The sequence below is a fragment of the Chiroxiphia lanceolata genome, chromosome 20 (genome assembly GCF_009829145.1).
Source record: "Chiroxiphia lanceolata isolate bChiLan1 chromosome 20, bChiLan1.pri, whole genome shotgun sequence".
NCBI lineage: Eukaryota > Metazoa > Chordata > Aves > Passeriformes > Pipridae > Chiroxiphia > Chiroxiphia lanceolata.
The window spans coordinates 8,663,942-8,690,087 of record NC_045656.1 but is presented as its reverse complement, the minus strand read 5'-3'; the positions used below and the strand labels follow the sequence as shown (position 1 = coordinate 8,690,087).

General features: G+C 42.9%; 1 protein-coding gene across 2 annotated transcripts in view; it reads right to left on the bottom strand.

Annotated features, from left to right (window-relative positions):
• The window catches only part of PPM1E (protein phosphatase, Mg2+/Mn2+ dependent 1E), a 65,260-nt gene that overhangs the window by 5,141 nt on the left and 33,973 nt on the right, over positions 1-26,146 (bottom strand). For both annotated transcript variants that reach the window (XR_004360412.1, XM_032707259.1), the window contains exons 2-6: positions 8,058-8,176; positions 3,353-3,552; positions 1,453-1,641; positions 587-730; positions 231-324 (exon numbers count right to left, since the gene is read on the bottom strand). Coding sequence is in view for 1 of the 2 variants with exons in the window: in XM_032707259.1 (XP_032563150.1) it covers positions 231-324; positions 587-730; positions 1,453-1,641; positions 3,353-3,552; positions 8,058-8,176 (746 nt within the window). In the remaining variant the exon portion in view is untranslated. The remainder of the gene's footprint in view (positions 1-230; positions 325-586; positions 731-1,452; positions 1,642-3,352; positions 3,553-8,057; positions 8,177-26,146) is intronic.

Here is a 26,146-nt window from a genome sequence, read left to right as displayed (position 1 = left end):
CAGCATGGAGCCAATGACTCTTAGCCCAAGTTAAAGCAATTATTTGGGAATTATTCCCTCAAACCGTAGGGGGAAAAATAGAGGTCATTGCTCACAGCTCGGTCTACAGCTGTATTTCAAATTGTGATCACTAGAAAATTAAAATTTTATGGTTAAAAAGCAAATAGCTGGAAAATTAAAATGCTGTAAAGAAAATCAAGTCTCCAAAAGGAATGAAAGCCCTCTCTTACCAATAGCTCTGGAGACAGACAGGCTCCCGTTCACCCTCCAGGCTCCAAACCAGACCACGCAGCCACCCAGGGCCTCAATGCGCTTCTTCTCGTCCTAAACAGGAACACAGGAGTTGTTTGGACAGAGCTGCATCACACACTGAACACTCCCATAAATATTTGTTCTTTCATGTACACATGCTGGAGGCTGCAGGCCCCCAGAGGTGAGACAAAGGATTTGTACACAAATCCATAGTGACACCCAAACAAACCGGGATAACTGGAACATACTCGCAGAGACACTGGCACGGCACTCACAGCAAGCTGGTACCTGTGGGGAACACTGCCCAGGTGTGTTTAGAACAGGCTGTTCTCACCTCTCTGTCTGGTTTGTGGGGTTTCATCAGCTCCACAGCTTGGCCTCTCCTCACGAGCATAACCTGGGAGTCCCCAAGCCAGGCCACGTGCAGCATATTCCCTCGGATGAAAGTCACCACCCCGGTGGTTCCACAACGCAGGCTCTGGACAGGGTGGAAAAAAAGATGCATTTCCATTTCAAAGCGTTTTCTTGCTTAACTCGAGGACAGAACATGTTGACAGTGCAGCACAGAGCCTATTCCCAGGGAGGAACAGGCAGTGCTTTCCCTACGGCTACAACTGCTCAGTAACAGCTCCCCAGAGCAACCTGGCTGAATGTGAGTGACTGAATTTGCCCCGTGACATCCCTGGAATGGGAACTGCCTGTCAGCAGCCAGGCTCTGCTGGTGTCTGCTGTGTGACTGCCCTGGCTGACTTCCTGTCATTGACAGACACACAGGCATGTCACTGAACTTGGAGGGAGGTTTATTTATGAGCAGCCCGAGTTCCCTGCACTTAACTCATCCCTTGCATGAGTTTAGGAGGCCTATGACTCATTTATCCATTTATTCTTGCTTTCTGGAGACAAAAAAAAATGTATCTTGTAGAGATGAGGAAAAAAACCACCCCACTCCAAGGACTAAACCTGAGGAAAAAAACCATCCCAAGGACTAAACAATGGCAGCAGCATCCTTCTAAAGGAACTGGCTGCTAAGAGAAGTGGAAGGTGGCATTTTTATGGGACACAGAGGAGCCCACCAGTGGGCACCAACTCCATGGACTGTGCATGGGCAGCTCCAGTCTGACCTTGGCCTGTGCTGGGAGCTGACAAAGGCAGAATTTATAGATCGATGCTCTCAGGGTCAGGCCCAGGGCCCTCCCTCACCTCCCTGGCTGCCTTCTGGACGAAGCGCTCGTCGGTCACGCGGAAGGCTCGGCACAGAGCCTCGGCTGGGTCGTGCTGGAACATCTCCTGATGCACCATGTTCACATGGAGGTGGATGGAGGCATAAATGGCAGCATCCACTCCGCCGTGGCCGTCAAACACCGCGAAATAGGCCTGTTCTTCTTGGTCCTGCCAAGGGAAACACATGGAGGAAACACCTCAGGGGAAAGCAATGCAATCAGCCAGCTGGACTGTCCTAAACCTTTGAACTTGGGATTTGTGGTGTCCTCATTAAACTGGACTTAGAGTCAGAGTCTCCACTGGAAAAACAAACTACCCTGACCATCTTCACTTGCATCAGTGGGAAACTTCCACCTTACTGTTGAATACTACCTGCAAGAATGCCCTGCCAGAATCACCTCTGTGAGGCTCTCCGTGCTCCTTTATGTCCCATTTGTTACCACTCAGTCACACAACTCAAATAGGAAGTGCCATTCTCATCAAATTGTGCAGGAGATTCTGTGACTGCAAAAACCACAGGGAGAGAAGAACATCCACTACAGTTTGCATGAAGTCTGCATTGAGACTAGAATCCACCAGGGATAAAATGCCAGTACAGTTAAAATGTGAAGCCTCTGCTTTCATTCTTTTTGTTTCTTAAATCTAAAACATATCATTTTAGATGCCTGTCTTTGAAAAAAAAAAAACAACCTGTATGTGCTCTCTCATCAGATAATTGTGATTACATTCACAAATCAAATACAGCAAAATCGCTCATCTTCAAGTCAGTTTTCTCAGCTTCCTCTTATCTGTTCAGAGAAACAAAGCAGTACCAAGAGACAGCAACTCCTGTGCCTGTTCACACACACACCACAACCCACTGACAGTGCCAATTCAACCTTGACAGCCAGCTCAATGACTGGAATATTTGCACATTGTAATTTTTAGGTAATGGGCTCCAACACAAATTGGAATAAGAAAGCTGACAATTGACAGGCAAAGGAAACATCTGCCTCTGTTTGCATTAATATAATTTAAAGGTAAGAATGTGGATGGGGCAGAAGATGGTTATTAAAGTGACAGGATGTAATAAAGGTGCAATTATGCAGCAATCTGATCCTAAAAGTAAAAGTCTTGATACTTTCTTTTATTTTTCATTCCTCAGTGTCCAGTTTTATATCTCAAGGAAGAGCAAGAGTGTCTGACCAATGGCCACATAAGGAAATTAAAGGGGTGGAATGACCCCAGTTCCACTAAACCTTCATGTTGGTAGATTCTCGTGGGAGCTGCACCCCATTGTCCTGTAAGTTTTGTGTCTGTTTGGGGGTTTTTTACTTTCTGTCCTTATTCTTGCTTTTGGCTTCTTCCTTCCAAGGGGACGGTTGAAAAGCAGAACAGACCTACCCCTGGTTGTCACCTGGCTTCAGTGATGGACTGTAAGGTGACCCCCTTTGTCTTTGCCACTGGTGATGATCTCCCACACCTGGGCATCCTCAGCCAGTGGAGGCTCCAGCCTTGGTTTATCTCACAGTAGTACAAGTGCATCAGTTCCCACTCACAAGAGCAGGGCTGCTTTCTGCACAAAGGCAGCGCAGTCCTTGAGCCACTGCAGGAGCGGCTGCATCAGGATGGGCCAGGTACAACCTTTGTGTAGTCAGGTGACATTTCACCAGAAATCTGTGCAAGTGGCTGTTTTGTTGTATATACCCTCTGTGGAAACTGCCTGTCACGCTGTGGTTACACCAACACCAACTGAACCAACTCAACACCACGTGTGTCCCCGCACCGCCAACCCTGCTCAGGCCCATCCCATTTCATCCCCTCAGCAGAAGATGCCCCAGTTTCCCCAAGAATGGAAACCATTATCATGTGATGTGTCTCCCTGGTGGTCTGTGCTCACCTCGAGGTTGAAGAGCATGTTGAAGTCAGGGATGCAGACGTGCTTGTCCTCCATCTTCCTGCGCATGTTCTTGATGGCGTGGATGGACGTCTCGTAGTAGCGGTGGGGCTTGGGCTGCAGGGGGAAGTCTTTCACCCAGTTGCTGCAGATCTCGTGCAGTTTGCTAAAAACCAGGCGGGCCAACTTCACTGTCTCGATCTCTGGGGAAGGCACAAACCACAAATGAAAGGCTGAGAGTGTTACTAATTGAAATTTTTTCCCTTGCATACATCGCGGAGATGAAACAAAACCGTTTCAGCCAAGCAGTTGAAATGGATGTCAGCAGGGAAATTCTGGGCTCTGATGCATGAAAAGGGGAAGCCAAACTCACCACAATCAGCATTCATCAGTAAGCAGCTCATTGTTTGTTTGTCTTTTCAACTTAAACATTTCCCTGTGCCTTTGGGGAGCTCATTTGCAGCATGAGAAAAAAATGAAAAGCAAGTTCTCTTCCCTCAGCATCCAATCCCCCCGTGCCACTCTGCCCAGGGTGGTGCAGCTCTGACAAGGACTTTGTCATGGCACGTACAAAACCCACCATCCATAACAATGAGAGATTGGTTTGGGACCCAATTCTCTATTCTAAACACCATTTCACTGCAGAGCCGAGGCAGAACAGTGGAAACAATCTACAGAAATTAGCAGTATTACTTCAAGGTGTTTTGGCAGTGCACACTTTCAGCATTGCACAACGCAGGTGCTGCCTCAGTTATTTCCAGATTTCTTATTATTTCCATACTCCTGACAATGATGTGTCAAAGAAATCTGCATGAGCAAGTGAGAAAACCATAAAGGTCTCAAATTTAGGAAAATGCTGAACTGTCACTCCTGAGAAACAGGCATTTTAAAATGTGAAAACTCAGGCACTTGACATTTGTTCTGAAATTCAGGGCAGGAAAACAGGAAGTAATCAGAGCTGAACACATCAAAATCTCTTTGTTCATGATAGTTCACCAAAGGCAGAGATCTTCAAAGCTGAAGGCAGCAATCCATGAGTGCCAATCATTCCTGGAGGAGGAGGGGCTCAAACGCAGGGAGGAGAGGGGAGTGTTACAGCATCTCTTGGTTCACAGGAATTCTGTGAAGAGCCTAAAAGCAGCATTTACTAATTTCTGACCTAGGCCTACACGAAATGTGGGCTACAGTGACCAGGGAGCCAAGACCTTTAGGAATGAGATACATTCCCAGCTCTGTTGATTATGAGTTGGTTCCAGTTTAATCTACTGAGCAGCCATGAAGCTGGAAATACACTGTACCCATGACTAAAAGGAGTCTTAGCTTCTTGATCACACCAGTAACAGGCACCAGTTCCTCACACCACCCGCCCAGCTCTCACCAGTGCCACCAGAAACCCTTTCCTGGGTAATGTGTTTAAACAGGGGGCACGTACAGCCTGACGTGTCCAAATGATATTTTCCAGAGGGAAGCCCCCAGACTTGCTCCTCCATTTCTGGGCAGAGATGAAGGGCAGTGGGGTCCGTGTTGGGGTACATGTGAATGTCACGTGGCTGCTCCACCTCACAGTGTCACAGTGTCACTCTGAGGGAGGACAGGAATGAACCCACTGGCCGTGCTCAGATCCTCAACACCCTTCCCGGTGGGGATATGTGTAGTGTTGGCATCGTCAGTAATTGCTCTTGAGGTTAAAGCAGCAGAAAGGCCCACAATGGTTAACCCACAATGGTTAACCCACCCCCTCACAGCTGGAAATTACTCATCAATTGTTGATGTTGCTGCCCTGAGCCAGAGCTGACTCAGCCCTCACTGCGGTTGTGTCACGGAGAATCTCATTTCCCTCCTGCTGCTCCACAGTCCCCAAGGTTGGAAGTAGTGCTTCACTGCACCACAGCTGGTGGGAAAGCCAGCTCAGGCACTATTGTTCCCAGAGACTGACTCTTAGGGTAAAATCAGGGTAGAAAGAATACCAGGAATTAGATCCTGATTTTTAGTACCATATTTTATGACTTCTCTTGAAAACACGGACAGTTTAACAACAGGGGTCAGAACCCACATTTACAGACTTGTCATCAGGCCAATGGCCAAGGTTTTCCTTAATCTGGGAACTCCAGTTTCTGACTAGTCAATGATCCCTGTGTGTCTTGGCTGCAGTAATCCCATCTCCCAGTCCCTGGAAGGGCTGGGGAATGGGATGGTGTGATTTGCTTTGTGATGTCTGCTAGACATTTTAGATATTTTAGATACCACCACCATGTCACACAGTCACTACCATCCAGCCTCCTTGGTGGTTCCTTAACAATGCCAAACTTCCACGTGATTATCTACCTCCACACAACAACCCAAAACTAAAGGTCCTTCACCTGACCTTTCAAAACAGAAATCCAGCATCCTTCAGTTCTCTTGGAAACTCTCTTGCTCCTCTCCAACTGCAAGAGTCAGTCATGGCCTGTGACTCAGATTCTGTTCTTGATATCCAAAGACACACAGTCACCCCAAATATAACAAGTCCATATTCTTGCATTCCTACATTTGTGGACTCAAAACAGTTTGTGCCATGATTTGTCACGTTGCAATTCTCCGAGTGAAATGTGCCACTAAAGAAATTTGAAATTGCTCTTTTTTTTTTGTCTTCTGGCAAATTCAAGCTTGAGGCAAATCAGGTAAATGTCTTCTTGTATTACACAGAGTAAAAATCTTCCTGGGTTCATAAGAAACACTGACAGAAGTGGATATTAAAACCCAGCCAGCTGAATTCAGCTTGGTTTCACAAACAGCATCAGGGCACAGTGAACTCTGAGCACAAAACTTCAAGATGTAGAACTCCCATTTTTATCCCCTGCTGCAGTTTCTTCTGTTTTCTTTCAAAGCATGACAGTCTCCCTGTGTGGCACCACTGAGGGAAGGTCTCCTCTGACTTCCTACCCGGGTTTCTCAAGGGACTCCCCTAGGAAGGCTCACTAGGATGGAGTTTTGCAATGAAATCTTCAGTCCTGCCCAGTTCCCCCAGTTTTGTTCTGGTTTTCCAGGCCAAACCTTTCATCACCAGGTGGGGAAGCACTGATGGAGCCCTGGCTGTGCTGGGGCTGCCCCATCCCTGGAAGTGTCCAAGGCCAGGTGGGATGGAGCCTGGAGGAACCTGGCCTGGTGAGTGGCATCCCTGCCCGTGGCAGGGGGTGGAACTGGGTGGCCTTTAAGGTCCCTTCCAACCCCAACCACTCTGTGGCTCTAATTCTGTGATCACTTGAGCTCATGTTCTGTTCGAAAAAATTATCATTTATGGCATATTATTTGAAATTGCAGTGTTTGTATGAAACCTTTGCTCTACTATGGGCCAGAAGATGTTCTCTCTCTCCCTCTGCCCTTTGGCTTCTCAATTTAACTTTTCACATTGCATCAGTAAAGGTATATTTGATTTCCAAGTACCTTCATCATGACAATTCACCTCAACAAACTGCATCTGGAGTGCTATTCTTAGTGCCTGCTCCAGTCTGTTCCCATCTCAATCTACGTTTGCATCTGTCTTCCAGACTCAGATATATTTGAGTGGCAATTTCTGTAGGTGTGAGGGTTTTGTGGTGGCTTTTTTTTTTATTTCCTTTTTCTTTTTCTTTTTTTGTTGAATTCTTTAGATATTCTGTGTGGAGGCTTAGTCAACATTTCCTTGGAGACTGTCAAATATTTATGCACATCTCAGAGATCTCAATTTGAAATTAATGAAGGCTGCTCAGTCAGAACAATGACAAATCTATTCCATTTACCTGCTCAGCAGGAGGAGGCAGCAATACCTACAGAAAGGGAACCAAGAGCATGTTTTTCTGTTTCTCAGGTTTCCAGAGGCCTCTGGGGAATGCAGCTGAATCTTCCTTTTTGAAGAGCCAGATTTATAGATCCTCCTTATCCCCAGAATAATTCACTTTTTTTTTTTTTAATCAAAAAAGGAAGGAATGGACAAAGTGGTCTAGTGACTGTATTTTCAAGATCAAATGACAGAATTCCTGTCAATACATGTGAGAAACATTGTTCTTTGTTGTAACGAGCAACCCAGCATTTTTTCAAGGTTATTTAGGCCAGCAGAGTCCTGAGGTGCATGACCTTGAGCTGGATGCTGCAAAAATCTTCTTAGCCAACAAAGATAAATGAGGGAAAGGAATTTTTTTTTTCCCCTTTTAATCCTGAGATCTCTTTATACTATCTTTTGCTAAAACTGTATAAAAAAAAATTCGAGCCATAGTAAAAACTACACTGGCTGAAATAATTCAGAATTAAATTCTCTCTTCCCACATATATTTGACTTTGCTCCAAGGATGAGGGAGGACAACTAGCACTTGCCAGCAGAACCACATGGTCTAAAGTGCTGATAAAGAAATTCAGGGCCATCAGACACAGCCATGAAGGTGTACTTAAAAGGAAGGAGTTATTTCAAAATGAGAAAGCTTTAACTAAGAAATTAGTCACTGCCTGTATCAGGAGTGGTAGGGAATTCTCCATTAATATTTTTACATCAGTGAGGGATATTCCTCTACCAGAAATCCAGTCCAACTTCGTTTAGCTGGCTGGTGGGAGGAACTAATTTGAGGAATTAATGAAATTCAGGTGGCCAGACAAAATGGATCACTGAAGTCAAAGCTGACCTTAAAAACCTATGAATTATCTGCAGAGTGTTCCAGTGTCCAGTGCCAGTGCCAGACCCCCCCAGGGAGGCACTTACGTATGATCCCGTCCGCGTTGTCCACGTGCTTTGGTAGGAAATGTGCCGAGAGGTCGCTCTGCAGGACCTCGTCTGAGGTTGCTCTTGCTAAAGCAGCGGCCAAAAACGAGGGGCAATTACTGGAAAAGAGAAAGAGAAACACACCAGGAGATATTTTAATCTGATCCAGGGAGGTCACTCGCAGTCAGGGAAACACGTAACTATTTTTCCACCAAGACTCTTCTCTACCAGACAACACCACAACCCTGCAGCAAGACCTCAGACTCACCCTATGGACTTTAATGACCCCATTTCACTCTTATGTTCCCTGTTACTTAAGTTTCAATGTTCCATTTCATAACCTCTATTTAAATGCTTTTCAAACCTGGTCTTGAGCCCCCCTGCAGAGCCTGTCACACAACCCTGGTTTACCACACGTTTTCTACACGTGCATTATATACTTTTATCTTTAGTCCAATCTGTCCAGTTTCTCCTAAGAATTGGAGTCAGAATTCCAAAGGATAGGAGAATTCCTCAGATTTCAGTGTCCAAGGCCTCTCCAAGGGGCACTGAAAGTTAAGGCTGAGCCATAGGAGGCATGATGTTGGTGTGCATAAGGTTAAAAATTTCCCTTGTGAATGGTCTCTATCCAAAGTGAAGTGGCTTTAACTCACTGTATCTTAATTAAACCTGGTATCTCCCAAGATTAATTAATCTATAGCAAACCAAGGCCACTTTAATGTACATCCTCTCATTCAAGAGGAGTTTAATACCTCTTAATTTATATATGACTTTGTATTTCCCACTGGTCAGCCTGAACTTCTCCAGGTGTCTCCTGACAAAGCCTGAAACTTCCAGTTTCCATAGATACGATTGGTGTCCTCCATGAGACATTTCTCCTGTCACAGGAGCCAGTTTCAGTCTCAGAAACTGTCCATCAGCAAGAGAATTCCACGTCAGAAACCCAGGGAACGGGCAATGAGCATATGCACTTCCTGAACCTACTCCTTCTGCTTGTGCCCAGTAAGTCTGTTGGGATGTTTTTAGTATGGTTGGAGAGGGGATGTTAACTAGACACATCATTCCAACCAAATCCAGAGCAGGAAAACTTCTACACACAGAACTGGACTCATCAGCCTTCGTTCTGGAGCCTGAGGAGCACGTGGTGACTGTCACTTCCATTCACAGCTGGTTCACTGCCCAGGAAAAGCCCCCCAAACTTTCCCACATGCCGTAGCTTCAGAGGGAATCTGAATTCCAGGAAAAAAAAAAAGGCAGGATTGCTACACTTGGGTTGTTTTGAAAAGCCATTTTGCCACCAAGTTTTCCAGATTCTTGGTGCCAAATGCTGCTACAAACAGTCAGATTATGCAACAGAGTTAGAATATACACACAGGGTAAGCCCTCCAGCCTTCATTGTTTACCATTCAACTTATCTAGAAATGATTTCAGTGTAAGATTAGCAATGAATAGCTTTGCCCAGCACTGTCCATGACACCAGTGCTGGCCCTTGAAGTTCTGCAGAGCCACTCACACCACGTTCCCACCCCGTGCAGGAGCCTTCCCTGGAATCAGAGCCGAGCATTCCGCTCACGCAGCACTCCAGCCTCGGCAGCGCTAATGAACCTCGGCTGCTGGGGAAATCAGCTGCCTTAGGATGGCTCTTCCCAGCACAACACGGGAGCTCTGATCCTCTTTACCTCCAGTAATGCCTGGGATCAACAGCAGGAAAGCACAGTGGGACCTCCGTCACTTGTGGCGCGTGTGGGAGCTGATTCTCTGTCTTGTCTTTTCTGCCTTTATTACACTCAAAAAGGGCAGGTTTTTCAGGTCTGTAATTAGCCCAAAAACTCCAGAGTGGTGATGCTGGTTTCTGGTCGTGTTACATGTGATTCCCATGTTACAAAAAAAGGGAATAGAATGCCTGGGATAGAATAATGATGTCAGCAGTGATCAACACCACAGGAACCTGAGCTGCTTTGCCAGTCCACGGCTTACCCTGACCAGCTCGGGGCTGGAACTTTTTAGGAAAACCAAACTTGTTTTGTGTCCCTTACAAACAATCCCTCCCTGACGGGCAAAGAGGGAACCCAGTTAAGAAGTGGAGCAACAACAGTTGCTAAAATAGAGACTTGGGACCTAAACAGCAGAGAAGAAATATCCCTGACATAGGAAACTCTGCTCTGCCTGGGCTTGGAAGGTGGGACAGCCACATTTGTGAAGATCCAGAGTCGTGAACACTCATATCTGAAACTTTAGATATTATTTTAACCACAGTGCCAGATGACACAATTGAAAGGTGCATTTACAGGATCATGGAGCTGGACAGAGAACTTCCCCAATCAGCTCCAAGTGCTATTTACATGTCCCCACAGCCAGTGCCAGAATTCCACACAGCAGCTCTTTATCCAGCCAGAGACTGCATTTCCATTACAATGCTGAACCTACACAAAAAGCTGCTAAAGATGTTATTAGATAAATTAGAGGATTTTAAGTACATCCTTCCTGATTCTCTGGCAGCGTAGGTGTGTTTAGAACACCCACAGTTGCATTGCAGCAGTCCTGGAATAACTCTGGTAAGGTAATAAATCAAGCCTAAAAGTGGGCTGTTTCCATCAATTAAGTTTGAGAAAAACAATCTGAGGTGGGTTTAACTCAGCCCACATATTATTATGTTACCAGCTTAACACACAACTCTGCTCCATCCTGATAGCATTAAAGAGGGGAAGACTTTCTAAACGACTTTTCTGAGCTATTCCTCTGTGCTCTAAATCTAATCTAAGCTCTCCTACTAAAAGGAAGAGAGAAGGCAAATTTAAAATTCTTACTGCATGGGAATTCACCACCAGGGTTTGAGCAGCTGATCAATGTTGATGGGAAAGGTAGAGAAAATAAATCAGCTGAAGGCTTTCCTTCTATGTCTGGCCACTCTTTGTCCTAATAATAACAGCCGCTGGCCCAGGAATTAATTGGCCTTGACATTTGTTGCTCACAAAGCTTCTTATGTGGCTGTTACAGGGCTGTGCCATGTAAGCAGGGAAGTGACCAGATGCAGACAGATGACTTCCTCTTCCTGATTAGCTCAACTCAAAATTTACTTCTTGTCCTTGGCTCCTGGGAGGACTTTAGTTGAATTACTTTTCCCCTTCAGGTGCAGCAGACTGCACTGGAGGGTTTTTACTCCTTTTAATGTAGCTGTTGAAATCAAACCACTCTCAGGACACTTAATTACTGTTCCACCAAGACAAATGAAGACTCAGGTCTGGGATCTTTGTTTTCCTCACGTGAGCACCTACAGCATCCCACACAAACAGCAACGACCCCTACTCTGGGCAGACAGGATCCATGGGGGACTGGAGGAGCCTTGCATCCTGCTGCTGGCACAACTAGGGATTACCTGCTGAAAAGAAATTCTTCTGCCACATTCTAGATGCTCAAATGCTATTAGTCATTAAGTTTGACAAATTGGAACCGGGAGGGCACGATCTTGTTTAGCAGAGAGCTGAGAGCTAAAATGCCTTTGTCTATTCATAGCTGTGCCACTGACCTTGGACGAGTCACTTCAGCACTCAGACCTTCATTCCTCATCTACAAACAAGGGATGATAATGTCATCTCCTTGGGGAGAGGAGGAGAGGGAGGAAGGCTGTAGAAAGCTTAATTCAGTGTTCATAAAGTACTCTGGAATTTCTTGATAAGAGCACAACTGAAGTGAAAAATATCAAGATGAGAGTGGGAGATATTTTCAATCTGTAGAAGATTTATGGACCTTTCATACTTTTTTGTCTGTTCTCTGTTCTCAGATGCTGCCAGAAGTGCTAAATGGAACACACAGGCAAACAACAGCTTGAGAGAGGCAGGTTCAGTCTGAGGTAGCTGATAACTCGTGGGCAGCAAGAGCTGCACCACACCAACACATTCCTACAAAAGCTGATGCATCTCAAAAGGGGAAAACCACAAAAGGAAGTCCTTAAACTCAGTGATGCTGATGTTCTGGATCTGTTGATGCTGCAGACATGGTACTGCCCCTGAGCAAAATACCCAACGAGGGCCACCAGTGCTGAAAACATGAACACTGTCGTGGTCTGGAGTCACTGATGAGGCATCACCAACCCAAACAAAGCCAGGAAAATGGACCGAAACATACTGGGGCTTTCAAAGGCCAAAACGGTCAGTAAATCACAAAACATACAGTGTTCCTGTTACCTCAAGAATCCCCTGACACTACAGAACAGCAATTGTTTCAGTTAGAATGAAGCATGATTTAAATAGAAATGCTATTCAATCTGCTGAAGCACAAAAATCCACGGGCAAACAGGATAAAGCAGTGTGTTTGGTTTCACACAGCAGTCCAAGACCAAGAACATGACCCGAAAAGAGCCAAGTACAGCACATTCCCCAAAGCCCTATAATTTACTGTGCTAGTAAAAGACTTGGTAGGGATGACAAGCTAAATGCACCCTTTCCAAAAGACATTACAGCAGGGATACAGTTTAGGAAACACTCCTGTTCCTGTGGCCTGTCACAAGTTCTTGTTAGAAAGCAAGTTTTGCCAGGTTCAATTTAAGTAAAACCTCATTTGTCCCCAGCCTGTATTTACAAAACACTCCCAAGTCTCATGAGACTTCTTCCAGATGGAGCTTCGGATCCAGCCTGGAAGCTCTTTGAAGAAGCCTTTACAGCCTTTATTATTGAAAATTCCCATGCTGTGAACTGCAGCAGAGAATTCTCTGGGAAGGTCCTTTGGCTGTTTATCCAGCCCTCCCTTCATCCACCTCCTGTTTCCATGGCCTTCCAGAAGGACATGGAGCCAGCTGAGGGGCTTCTGTTTGTCTCCTAACTCCTCTAGGTCACACAGGACTCAGAGAGGAATGTTTTGTGAAGCAGTCCAAGCCCCCAGAATGATTATGGATGTATCCTCTAATTCTGCCAAGCAGATGCTATTTCCAGCTCCTGTCTCGGCAGGATCTCCTCTCCTCACTCAGAGCGTGGCTCTGACCCGTTGCTGTTCCGCTGCTCTGCACAGCTGGGGAAAGTTGTGATGCTTATTTAAAGCCTGGGCACGGTGGACAAATAGAGTGTAGGGTTTTTTTTCCTAACACATGGTGAAACCCTGCACTGGATTTTAGCTGCTGCAGCGAGTTACTAAAAAAAAACCCAGCGTGCACACACAGAAAAAGAAACAAATAGAAAAAACAATGCACCTTCTAAAAGCTTGCATAACCAAAGCTCCTTGAGAAGTCATTTGAGCTGGCAGTGTTGAGACAGTAAAGATGCTTGATAAATCTGTTTGAAGGAGCTGAAAACGTGCCACCCATGGAAGCTGCTATCTATAGGCTTCCCAGAGACAGCTGCCTGGTCACATTCAAAACCATTCTGTCCTTGTGCTGACAGTTGTAAGCAACAGAAATATAATACACAACCATTAAAAAATACACTCCTTCTGATGTGTTTACCATGCTCATGTCTATACAGACACTGTGTTTATCAAATATTTAACCTTTTGCATTGTGTTCACTGACATATTCTAGACCAAGTTTATATAGATATTTCCTGTAGTTAAATCTGTCTTAACTGGATGTTAGAAAAAAAACAAACCAGAGGTGCACTGCTCATCAGATAACATCTGCAACAGCTGGATTGAGATGTGAAACAAAGTTGGAATGATGCTACTGGAATTTCTCCATTTTCTGCTGCTTAGCAAGTCAGTCCTTCCTCCCTCCAGAGGGGGAAGTGCACATGACAGTACATAAAGTGAACAAAATGTAAGCAGGAGAAAATAAAAAGGTCACCTTTGTCTCTCTGATGAGGTCCAATGTCATGAAGGGCAGTGTTTATCTAAAAAATAAATGCTTGCTGACCACAGAGCACTCCTAAGCACTCGGGATTTAATGACTGCCAATAAGGCAGCATTGACACCGAAGGGGTGAACTGAGAAGAATCCAAACCACATAAACCAGCTTTTACAGAGCTGTTCTGCTGAAGAGATTGCCCCTGTGTTATCTTTGAAACCTAATTCTATCATTTCTCTCACTCATCCTCACAATATGGCAGTTCTGAGGTTACTTATATTCCAATCTCAGGAGCTGATGCTGTGGCAGCTTTTAAAATGACAGAAGTCACCGACTGTAACACCAACAACCCTTAAGAACCCAAGATGAATCTTCCAGGGGCTGAAAGCCAAATTACTGCAAGAAATTGAATTCCCAGAAGTTGCTGTATGATGGTTTTTGTCATTACATCAAAGAACTGAAGAGAGAAGTTTGTTGTTGAAAATTATATTCCAGGACTTGAGCTCTTCACAGGATTATATCCATCTGTTATTAAAAGAAAGGAAAACCTGGACTTTGAAGGAATACAGGGGAAAATGAACCACAATCCAGGAACCTCTGGTACAATACTGAGATGTTAAGGATGTACCTATATAAAAATTTGCCCCTATTTAAATCAGAACCTTTTCTATAGGAGGAGTAAGATTCTGAGGAATTGGATATTCTTCCATAGAATTTTAATTACTGCCATAAATAGCTTTTACAAAATTATCATTATAAAATTTAAAATATACCAGCAAGCCACATATATGATGGACATTGATTATAAAACTTAGATCTTCAGTATTCAGCTTCGTAAATGCAAACACATAGTAAAAATAAATTTGTGTTCACCCTATCATTAATTAATCAAAACAAAGATAATTTATTGGTATTACCCACTCATGTGACTTTCAGGGATTTACAGTGAGAGAAAAGATCCCTCTGGTTTTAGTTGTTATTGTTCTACAGGGATTAGGCTGCATGTTTGCACAGCACATTCTCTGCTCAGGGTTTCAGTGACACACACTCTGTGTCACCAGAGTCCTCTTGAAGCTCCAAACCCAGGCACTGCCCACTTGGGATGAAGCCACGTGGATGCAAAGGTGCTGCTTACCTGCAGAAATACCTTTCTTCACTGGAAAACCAATGTCAACAACGGTTACCTCATGGGGAGTGTCTCTGCCAGACCAGAGGCCTGTTTAAAAGCTCCCCAGGACATTAAAAATGTCATTGATTTTCCTCTCTTTGGCGCTCGCACAATTCCAAAGTCAGCATAATTCAATATCTTTCTACTAGTACCATTAGCAAAGAAAGGAATCCATGCTTCAATCTATGCTGCCTTATTGGAAAAAGTAATTTAATTTTACATCTGAAAGTGTGCCAACATCAGCATAAAACCGTACACAGTATACATCAGATTTAATTTATAAATTCTGTACTTTGTCAAGATGAAATGAGATGCTGTCTAAAATCAATGAGAGTGTCCAAGCTCACTCTGAAAGCACTTAGAAATATTCTTTTTGTTTTAGGTATTTTATGTCCTAGCTGGATTTTTTTGATGATTTCTCTGCTTACTATAAAATATTAATGACACAGTATCTAGAAAAGTTCATGTTGCAGAAAACTTTGTTCCCTCAGGCACGCTTTGCCCCTAAAGGTTCAGGTGTATCCTTTCCTTACCACTGATTCATGGCCTGTTTTTTCCTCTGTGTTTAAAATAAACTTTCATTGATACTTCCCTTAACTGGAAGGGATATCCCATAAAATCTGCTGTGTCCAGAAATACAAGTTAAATAAGAATCACCCGATGCAGAGCATCTTTTTCTTTGGGATCAGATTAACATACCTCCCTCCGCTGATTACTTTCAAAAAGAAAAATGCCTTGTGCTGTTGTAGTTAATGACTTAATTTCAAATAAATGGAACCAAATGCTGCACAGCAGCACACACCACGCTCTACTGCAGATCATCATTAGGGCAAACAAATGGCAAATGACTCCTTTAAAAAGGGGGGAAGACGATGAATCCACATTTGCCCGTTCAAAGGAACACCCCACAGAGCCTGTCCCCCAAATCTCTGGGCTCGTGTTCAAACGTTTGTGTTCAGGTAACTGAGAAAAAAAAAAAAAAATAAAAGCTGCAGGCCAGGATTTCCAAATGACATTTGATCACTTCACTTCTCTCAACCCATTGAACAAATATCAAATCTAAGGCAAAAGACACCCCGGAAGATTTACGAGCACTGAGTCAGCAGCGAATGTTCTCCCGCTCCTTCTCCCTCCTGTGGAACGCAGTCCATCATACAAATGGCTTGGGTGTTTATGCCAGATGTAAGATTAGATAATTAGTCATCCAAGTCCTGCATGTCAACTCTTTTGTGATAAAAAATTTATTCCAAATGCACCATTTATAATCAGTTGACTTGCAAAAGCACTCTGGTGTTCCACGGTGATACATCTTGTGATGGACGGCCAAGTCCCTGCCCCTCCGCGGGAACACGCGCCGGCTGTGCCGGACCAATTCCCTGCCTGATCCCAGCCCTTCCAATGGCTCGTCTGCAAAACAGGGATAATGATATTGACCTCTGGAAAGCAATTTCAACACCAGTGATGAAGTACCAAGAACGGCCAGATATTATTAATTAACCCTAAAGGGGGGATGGAGTGAGAGAGCAGTAGTTCCCTTGCACTGATCCCAGAAAATCCCGCTGCTCTTTCCTGACTTGCAGCACAAAGAAACGAAAAGCAAACATGAAAAAAACAATGTATCACCTTCAGAAACAACTTTACAGACAAACATATAACAACAAGTAGGTTCCAACATTATACAGTGGGGCACAGAGAAGATTTTATTGGAACCTCAAGTTCAAAATTACTGATCCTGATGCCCAACAGAGCAAGATGCCAGAGGGATAAACGGGGCTGGTGCTCTTTTAGAGGTACAAACCCTTCCTTACTCAGAAAGACCACATCCTAATTCCCACTGTCACTTGTCCTTTGCACAATTGCAAAGGATGACAGCAGGTTTAGGGGTTTAGGTTTTCTCTTGAAAGGATAATCGACATTTTTCAGCTATCCTGTTCCACATTAAAGTCCCTAATGCATTCTGTTCTACTGAGCCACGTAGTTATTTCAGTCATTCTTAATAAATAACAGTTGCCAGTAGTAGTTAAGCCAACAGATCTGAATTATTTATAGTGTTGAGGAACAGAACAGAAGATAAAATACATTAGGGCTTTTGGTTGTTCTGGCCTGAGCGACACAACAGCAGCCTTTAGATGTTTTTCCATAGGCTGTAAAATATTCTGTTTCCAATCCTAGTGTAAAGGATTTCCTAAAGAGACAGCAGCCAAACCCACAGCTCTCCATCTTCAGTAATCACATTCATGAAGAGCAGGTGAGAGAGTCCTCCAAATACAGTATTTTATTTAAAAAACCAAAATCAACCAACCAAACAAAAACCCCCCAAAACAAACAAAAAAACCTACAAAAAACAAAACAAAGAAACAAACAAAAAACCAAAACAAAACCAAAACCACCAAAAAAAAGGCACAAACTTTGATTTGACTGGACAGGTCAAAATGGCTATTTAGGATTGTTAATCCTAAATGATTATTGTTAATCTTAAATTATTATAAATAAGCAGAACTTATTTATTTACAAGTTATTTAGCATTGCTTTACACTCTCCAGTTAATGACCTAAAAGCACCTCATGGTGTTGAACTCAGTGTTTCTCTTCTCTTTTGCCTATAATCCTCTCTTCAGCTGGAAAAATGCAAAGATATCTTCATTTTACAGTGGCAGATCCAGCTCCACATTCGAGGCTGGAGCATGGAAATCTCAAGTCCTGTCTCTCCTCTGTGTCTCTTTTTTAAAAGGCCACATCATGAAAGATTGAACAGACAAAAACCAACAGGGACAGAAATTACCTTGACAATAACTTGACAAATTATGTTAAACACAGATGTTGAGTTTAATGCTCTTTGTAGCTCAGAAGATGTGTTCAAATGCCTGTCTGGATGGGCTGACGGGATAACGTGTCCCTGCTGAGCAATGTCTGGGTAGAAATTTGGGAATGTCTTGCTTTCCTACCTTGGACTGACATCACAGGGGACTGCACCAGGATGAAATTCTCTCCACACAATCGATTCACAGGGAGAATCGTGCCCACAAATGACAAGAAGAGATTTCCACTCAGCTGCTGCAGAGAGAACTGGGGGAGTAGTTGTAGCAACACAAGCTTAAGCCAAACCATTTTCCTTTTATAGTTCACCTTCCACTTTCTATATGGATCTATTTACAGCAGGAAATGCTGCAAATTGTAGCATCTCTAAGGAGCAAAAAGAATAATTAAAAAAAAAAAAGAAAACCTGGAGAGGTAAAACACCAACCAAACGTCCTCCTACTAAATACTAATGAAACACAGGAGGAATAACACTTTGAGGCCATGTCAGGTAATATTAAGGCATCTCAAACTGGCTCCATCACATGCCAGACTGTGGGAACGAGCCACAGGATCCCAGGGAGAGGCAGGCTCGAGTGACAGGGATCTCTGTGCTTCCCTGCTCCCACTTCCTTGGCTCAGCTCCCCCCTCCCAGCTCAGAGGTTTGCTGACAATGTGCCCTCTGAGGTTACCGAGGCAGTCGAAGGGAAGATCCCTGTGTGTCCCAGGAGCAAGAACACTCCAGAGATGAGGAATATGGCTTTGCATGGGGCCTCTGGAACACACAGCCTGCAGTGTGCAGCTATATATAGCTCTTTTTGCTCACAGAGGCTATAGGAATTGATTCCCAACAAGCTGAGGATTTCCAACAAGCCTGCAGTGCTGTAGCCTCCCTCCCGTCCTGAAAGGTACAGTGAATTATTTCAAACTTGCAAAACACCTCCTAAAATGATTTAAAATTATTTCCCAGTCCCATTTAAAACCAAATCTGTGTTCACGTTCCAATCACTGCTAGGAGGTGAACTCAAAAAAAAAAAAGGAGCTCCACCTTTTATAGCTGTGACATTACAAAGGAGATCTTGCCAGATTATAGGCACCGTGTCTCTGCCATGGACTTCAACACAACACAAAATCTCCCACACAAATTCTGCCTGATGTTCCCCAAAATCTGGGGCTTTGTTTATTTAAAAAAAAAAAAAAAATCACTCTTTTCTTAAAATCTTCTCTGTTCCATTTGATTTTGTATGATTAACACGTTCAGATCACACTGCCCCAATCTAGTGCAGCTCATGTAAGAATTACCCAAGAGCTCCCCTTTCCCTCCACCTCCCCAAAGGAGATTGTCATCTTCTCCCCTAAGCTTATTATTAAACCTGTGATCTCTTCACAAGACGGACGAGCTCTAAATATAAGAAAGATTCTGTTACATAATAGCCCAGGAAAGGAGGCAGCACCCAACAGCCTGTAGGCAACAGAGCCTGGGTAAAGTGAGAGTGGGAAGGGGATGGGAATGTGTGTCACTGTCCTGCCTTTGCTCAGTGTGGTCCACACAGAGAATATTCAACCACTGTTGAATATTGAATAATTAAACTTCTGGGGGGGGGGGGTTTATCTCTGTGGAAGGTAAACGAATGCAAACAAGCAACATTTACCTGGGAGTTAATTCAGGATGTGGCAAAAATTTTGCTCAGATCAGAAGAAAATCTGCCTGGAACACGAGAGGGCTTGTTTGAAGCTCCCTGACCCAGGATTGTAAATAATCCCCCGTGAGGACTGACTCACCCAGGGCGATGAGTAGGCTCAAAGCTTCTTCAAATGGAGCAGTGTCACCACTGTAATCAGCAGTTAAGAGAGTTACTGAGGAGCCACACTATCAATTACACTGGTAATACATATTCAGGGAGTAAGTGATATGCAGACAGAGAGAATATGAAATCAAAACATTAATAAAAAATAAGGAACCTTTGGAGACAAATTATTATCTTCTATGTCTACGGTGCTTTGTGCGTTCCTAAAGGATTTAGAAGCTAAAAATAAATGATTACTTCTACCAGCACTGACATCCAAGCTACCTTGGATGAAAAACAGCAAATTGCTAACCATGGATAGCAAGATTACACAACTGTTTTGAACAAGCAGCAAGGAATGGACCATGTTAGAAAAAACAGCAGGACTCTGTAGAGAAATCGAGGCTGTCCAAGCTAAAATATAACAGAATAATGTGAATAGCATCTTGATTTTCTACACCCATGATGGGATAAAAATGAGAAAGGTCAGAATCCTCTGTCTAACTTGATATCTCATCCCCTAATCTACATCATCCTTCTCTCACCATTTTTTAGCATCATACTGAGACACTGCCTTGAAGGAAAATACTCAATAAATACACACACACACATATATAAAATACATAGAATATACAATAATATAAATACCTATATGTATTGAAACACACATGCATGTGTTTAAATATGAACAATCACCACAGACTCCTTGGGAAAAGAAAAAGAAGACTACTAGAACAAGTAGAAGATCAAAGATCACACAAAATCACCTAGTTAACATAGAAAAGACATCATTAAAAACCTGGACCAACTAATGTTTTGAAAATAAATTCAATCACTTCTGTCTCCAAAACACACAATGGTAATGACAGTGATGTTGGTGGGTTTCATTATCTACCAATGATAACGGCCTGGAAAAAATGAAGAAACAAAGAGGCCTCTGCAAGCCCCAGTTCTGGACTAAGGGCAGCAGTAAAGTAGAATAGTAATTATATAATCACAAAAGAACAAATTCAGGAGGAGGCAATCGAGAAAAGATGTTTATGTATGTTTGAGGATGAAAAGAGTTTAGAGAAAAAACATGAAAGTGCAAGAACTTTTAACTGTCAGAAGTAAAAAAAAAAAAATATCTGCATTCTATACCCACACTGAAAATAGCAGTGACTGGTTTCTGTTGGATTTAGCTGTAACAGTCTCCTAACAGCACACAACTGGATCTATCAGAAGTACAGTCAGGCAGCACAAGGATTGCCTCAAGGGCAGAGAGTTTTCAGCTAAAAATACAGGTGGTGCACCTGCATGAATGAGCTTTTTAATGAGGCATGGAGTCAACAGAAGAGACACAACTGCCATGTCTGAGATTGAAAATAATATACCAGGGAAAAAATAAAGATTAGGAACACCAGCTGAGCTCGGAGATAACACAGGCAAAGTTACTGTTAAAGCAAGATTGGAGTTATAATAACACAGCGGGGGTAAATTGGAAGATGTAACATGATAGGAGCCCGAGCTCTGCTCCCAGGTCTGGGTCTGACAAATGACACTTCTGCCAGCAAATCATTTAATCCCTACACATTCATCCATCTGAGTGTCAAGGAGGTTTATTGCCTTAAAATTTTAGAAGAGTACCATGAAATTCAAATCATTAATAGCTGAAAACTATGCTTTAATCCTTGGATGGAAGGTGCTGGGAAAGGACAGCATATTTACCAGGTTAAGGCTTCCTCATAAAATACTTTTGTATTTACTTCAGTGAAGCCTCATCTGTTTCTGTCCTGTTTCAGTTCAGGATTCCACAGCACTTCCCACCTTTCCCATTTCTCAGTCTCAGGTCAGAGCTGTGGTCACGAGCAGCAACAGCAGAGCCACAGCTGGGACAGGCAGGGAGCAGTTGCTCCCATAATATCCAGAGAATCCAAGAGGAATCCTACACTTCACCCACCCAGTCACAAAGATTGTTCTGAGTCTTACTTAAGAAGTACAGTAAGAGGCAGATGGGAAAACTACAGGGGGGATGAAAGAGTAATCCAGGTCCAAATCTTTCCTGACATTAATGAGGATGAAAAGTTAGGGGCTCGATTTGGCATGAGCTGAAGACCCTCAAAACCTCCAAAAATGCAGAGGAAGCACCTTCCATAATCAAACTCTACTATTTATTCCCTTTACTATGAGCAAAACCAGCCCATCCAAAAACCTTTACAAGTGTAAAATACTGTGGATTTTGATGTATGCAGAAAAAGGGGCATGTCCAGTCCTATGTTATATTTAAGGGTTAGACAGATATTCATCAGCTTTGCTTTGCTGTTGCAAAACTGAAAAACCAAATTCAAATCAGATAAATAAGCTGTAGCAAAATCAAATCTGGAGGAATGCAGGGGCAGCAACATGAACTCCTCAGGGATCAGGAAGACGAAACAAGAATAAGATGTTTTGGTTTTGTTATAAAACAACAATGAACTGACAACAAAACCTAAACTTTTTCAAAACGTGGTGTTTTCTAATATTCAACCTGTTCTTTTTGATCAGGGCTGGTTGTATAATCCTCAGCCATGCCACATTTTTGCATCTGATTTGTAGATTTTTTAGTAGTACCAAAGGCGGCGAGAAAATCAATTCATTCCCAAATAAAGCACAGCAAGGCTGGAGCCCTGAGCACTGATTTACTTTCACCTGGGACAGATGGCAGGGAAAGAAAGTGCTCAGGACAATAAAACAGAGCTGTAAAAACCCACAAAGCAAAGGAAAAACGCTGCACACAAGGCTGGAATTCCATCTCGCTGCCAGTCAAGGCACACCAGGCTCTCTCACCCACCAGGGCAGCCCACGGCAGGAGGGCTGAAAAAATCCAATTAGGAAAACTTCCCAGGCTCCCTGTTTATAGCTGGATATTAATCCTTGATATTTAGGATAACTTGTCAATGCACAGTTCTCCTCTGCTGCCTTTAGCTCTGGGTCACATTATGTTGGGGAAAGATGAGCTGAATTCAGACAATACAAAAGGATAAATTATCTATTTTCTCAAGTCTCGTGTAGCCCTTAAGGGACCACACATTTTATTTATTTATTTATTTAATGTTGGATTTCTCACACCTTCTCTTTTTTAAGAAGATAAAAGGATTAAAATTTCATTAATCTTCAGCAGGAGGCATCACAGGGAACAATCATAGGCTTGGGCACGAGGGAAATGGGTTTCTATGTTTGGGGAAGGACTTGATAGCTCTGATTCTCTCCCTCTCCTGCAGGAATGGCTTAAAGGAACAAAGGAATATTCCTTCAATATTCTTCCTCTTGCAAAATGTATTGCCCCAATCTACCCAGCAAAGAAAGTGGAAGAACTGGAACCAAAAATTAGCATTTATAGCCACTTCTTAAACACAGGTCTGGTCTTGTTAGAAAGTAAATGTCCATTTTGATAGCAAATTTTATTTAGGCTGAAAAAGGAGTATGTGTGCCCATTTTAGCATGTATGTTCAGTTTAATGTGATTCCAACTGAAAACAAAAGTGAATGTTACTGATTTTAACACCTCAGTGATCAAAGCTTTTCTCTGATGTTTAGCAGCAGAAAGATTTGCAGGGAAAAGAACAACAGTGTGCAATAGGACATGTCTGAGTAATTGTTCAGGTTTGGATGTCTGGAAAGAGAGAAGGAGAGAAAGAGAGAAAGAAAGAAGGAAAAGAAAGAAAGAAAAGGAAAAAAAGAAAGAAAGAAAGAAAAGGAAGAAAAAAGAAAGAAAGAAAGAGAAAATTAAAGGAATGATTGAGATTAATTTGCATACTTGCTGCTGCAATAATTAAAGCCCTCTTTCTTATAATGTGAATGTCTCAGTCAATTCATTCATAAGGGAGATTGACACACTGATATATTTTACTTCCAAGTTGGAATGTATTTTCTTCCATTGCAGACACTCTCTGGAATATATTAAAGCAAATAGTGAGGAAGACTGATAAGAGCAAGAAACAGTGAATAACATTTAGTCAGGACTGCAAATATTTCTGCATCCTAAATCTGCCAGAGCCTCTGATACAGGGCCAGGATGGCAGCAAGAATCAGACATTTGCTGCTCTCTGTTGAAGTTAAGTATCATATTTTAAAGAATCTAAAGTAGCAACAAATTTAAAAAAAAAAAAAAAGAAAGTAAACCCCCAGATTTCTCACTTCATGTATTTAATATAATGTTGTTTCCTGATGAAACCCTTAGTAGGTGGGAGTACTCAGGGAGACACTTGGATTTACATAAATTGGAGACAGAAAAATGCTGTTAGATGAAGTCCATGGCACTGCTTGGTTGGGATTGAGGCTTCCAGTAGCAATTACACCAGGCTCCAGACAGACTCAGTGCTCAGTCTCAGGCAAAATTCATTATTTAACTTCAGAATATGTTCTTAAAGTCTGCTGCCCTCTCCTTTATAACATTAGCACAATATTTAAAGGTTGTTCATGCACACCAGGCAAACTCTAAGTTATGATTTTACCTTGCTTTTAAATCCATTCTGTCATTGTCACATGAATTTTAAATATGACTCCATGACATTTCCGATAACCTGATTTTTACCCTTTTAAAAGGAGCAGTACACATATCACAGCCACACTCAGTAGTTAATATAATTTAATGCAAAACTACACACAACTCTAAAAATGGAGAGTGGAATTCATTTAAAAGTTCTGCTGGACTCAACTTGATATAGTGCACCATCATACAGTGCAATAGGTAATAACTCACAATTTCTTCCCCATAAATGGTCAGTAAATTCAAATACTAATAATTCTTCTCTAAGAAATTCATCTGCTAAAGACCTAAGTGAGGGTCTAAGTGAGTTCAAAGCCACTCACCAGGAGACACCAGGATTCTCAGCTTGGGAAATGCAGAAGAGATTTAAAAGAATCATCCATTTGCTGCTTTGGCACAAAAAGCCCAACGCTCCAGGAGCAATTTCTGTGCATAAGAGATCCAGGATGGAAATAGCAAAGAGCAGGGAGCACACCCAGGAATGCCTGTTGGAAAGAGCTTTCTAAAAGGACAGATAGAAACTGGAAAAACAAAACACAAACGCGCCCCACAATTTTCACAGCGAGGCGGCTCCTCTGGGTTTTTTCGAGTTACAATTCAACTTCCCCTTTGAGGGAGCACAAAAAAAAAGACATTCAGATTTGAAGAGAAAGATGAAAAAAAAATCAAAGTATGAAGGATTTGGAGGCTGTCATAAAAAAAAAAAAACAAAAACCACAACAGATGGCTAAAGAGGGACTGCACGCCCCAGTTCACTTCTGGGCCCCCGGTCCCGTTCCTACGCCGATGACGCCAGCACAGCCCCTCCAGTGAATTCCAGCCCAAGGATCACGGGTTATCCCACATTTTGCTGGAGAGGTGATGTCTTTCACAGGCACTGGGTACTCATCCAGAGTCCTCAAGCTGCAGCCACTCCATACATACATGGATACATCCTGTAATAGCTAGAGGATTCAAGGATAATGTCTGGTTTCTGCTATTTTTTTGTCACCAACCAAACGACTTCAGCTTCAGTGAAGACCTTAGTTCTAAAAATGGGAATCAGAGCGATGAGAAGGATCAAAAGTTTAAAAAATATTACCCATGAACAAGTGATGAAGCAGAAGGAAACACAGGAATTCACACACAGAACAATGAGGCCAAGGAAGAAAGGAGAGTGTTTTCCTTGTTAATGGGGAAGGGACAAACATTATTGAGAAAATTAACAGAAGAGATTCTGATTAGGCAGTGAGGAAAACTTTCCACCTGTAACTACATCACCAAGAACTGGAATATCCTGCAGAAGGAGGTTGTGGGATCTCCACTGCCAGCAACTGAGACGAGGTCAGAAAAGTCCCTCCCAGGATATGGTTTAGATTTCACTTCTACCTTGAGGTAGAAAGATGGACTCGGTGACCTCCTGAGCTGCTTTTCAGCCCTATTTTCTGTGGCTTTGCTATTCTATTAAAAACATGTGAAATTCCCCTTAGCTCTTTTCCTTAAAGGAAGGAGGGTAATTCAAGAGCCTCAGGATCTCCAGAGCATAGCCCTTAATTAATTAACCTCATAAGGTAACCTGCAGTAACATTGTGCAGGGCTGTGTGTGCCCCCTCCAGCTCCTGTCCTACATACCAGTGTCTTCTGGCTACAGAATTTAGAGCTTGATCAGGCAGAGCTTGGTGTGTCCTAACTCTCTGGAATCAATGGGAATTGAGGTGACTAATTAAGAATTGTAATCAGGCCCTTAATCCAAAGCAATAGAAAGACATGCCTTCAGAATCCGATTAGCTGCTTAATAATTCAAAACAGGCACCGAATAATATGTTGACTGCCCGGCAAAGAGACATTTTTTCTCAGGCCCAGAGTCTGTTCTCTCTCACATTTCCACTTAACACCTAAGGAAGGAGAAGCCAACCCCCTGACAAAGCAAAATCTACACTGACCATAACATTTTGTGGTTGTTCTCAGCCAGAGCTGCTCATTTATGTTCATTTATGGCTGTAAAACGATGCAGGACTGAAGAACCAGCTCCTCTACATCTGTTTGTAAAGAATGATTCTGTGAGGATTTCAACTCTTCTCTG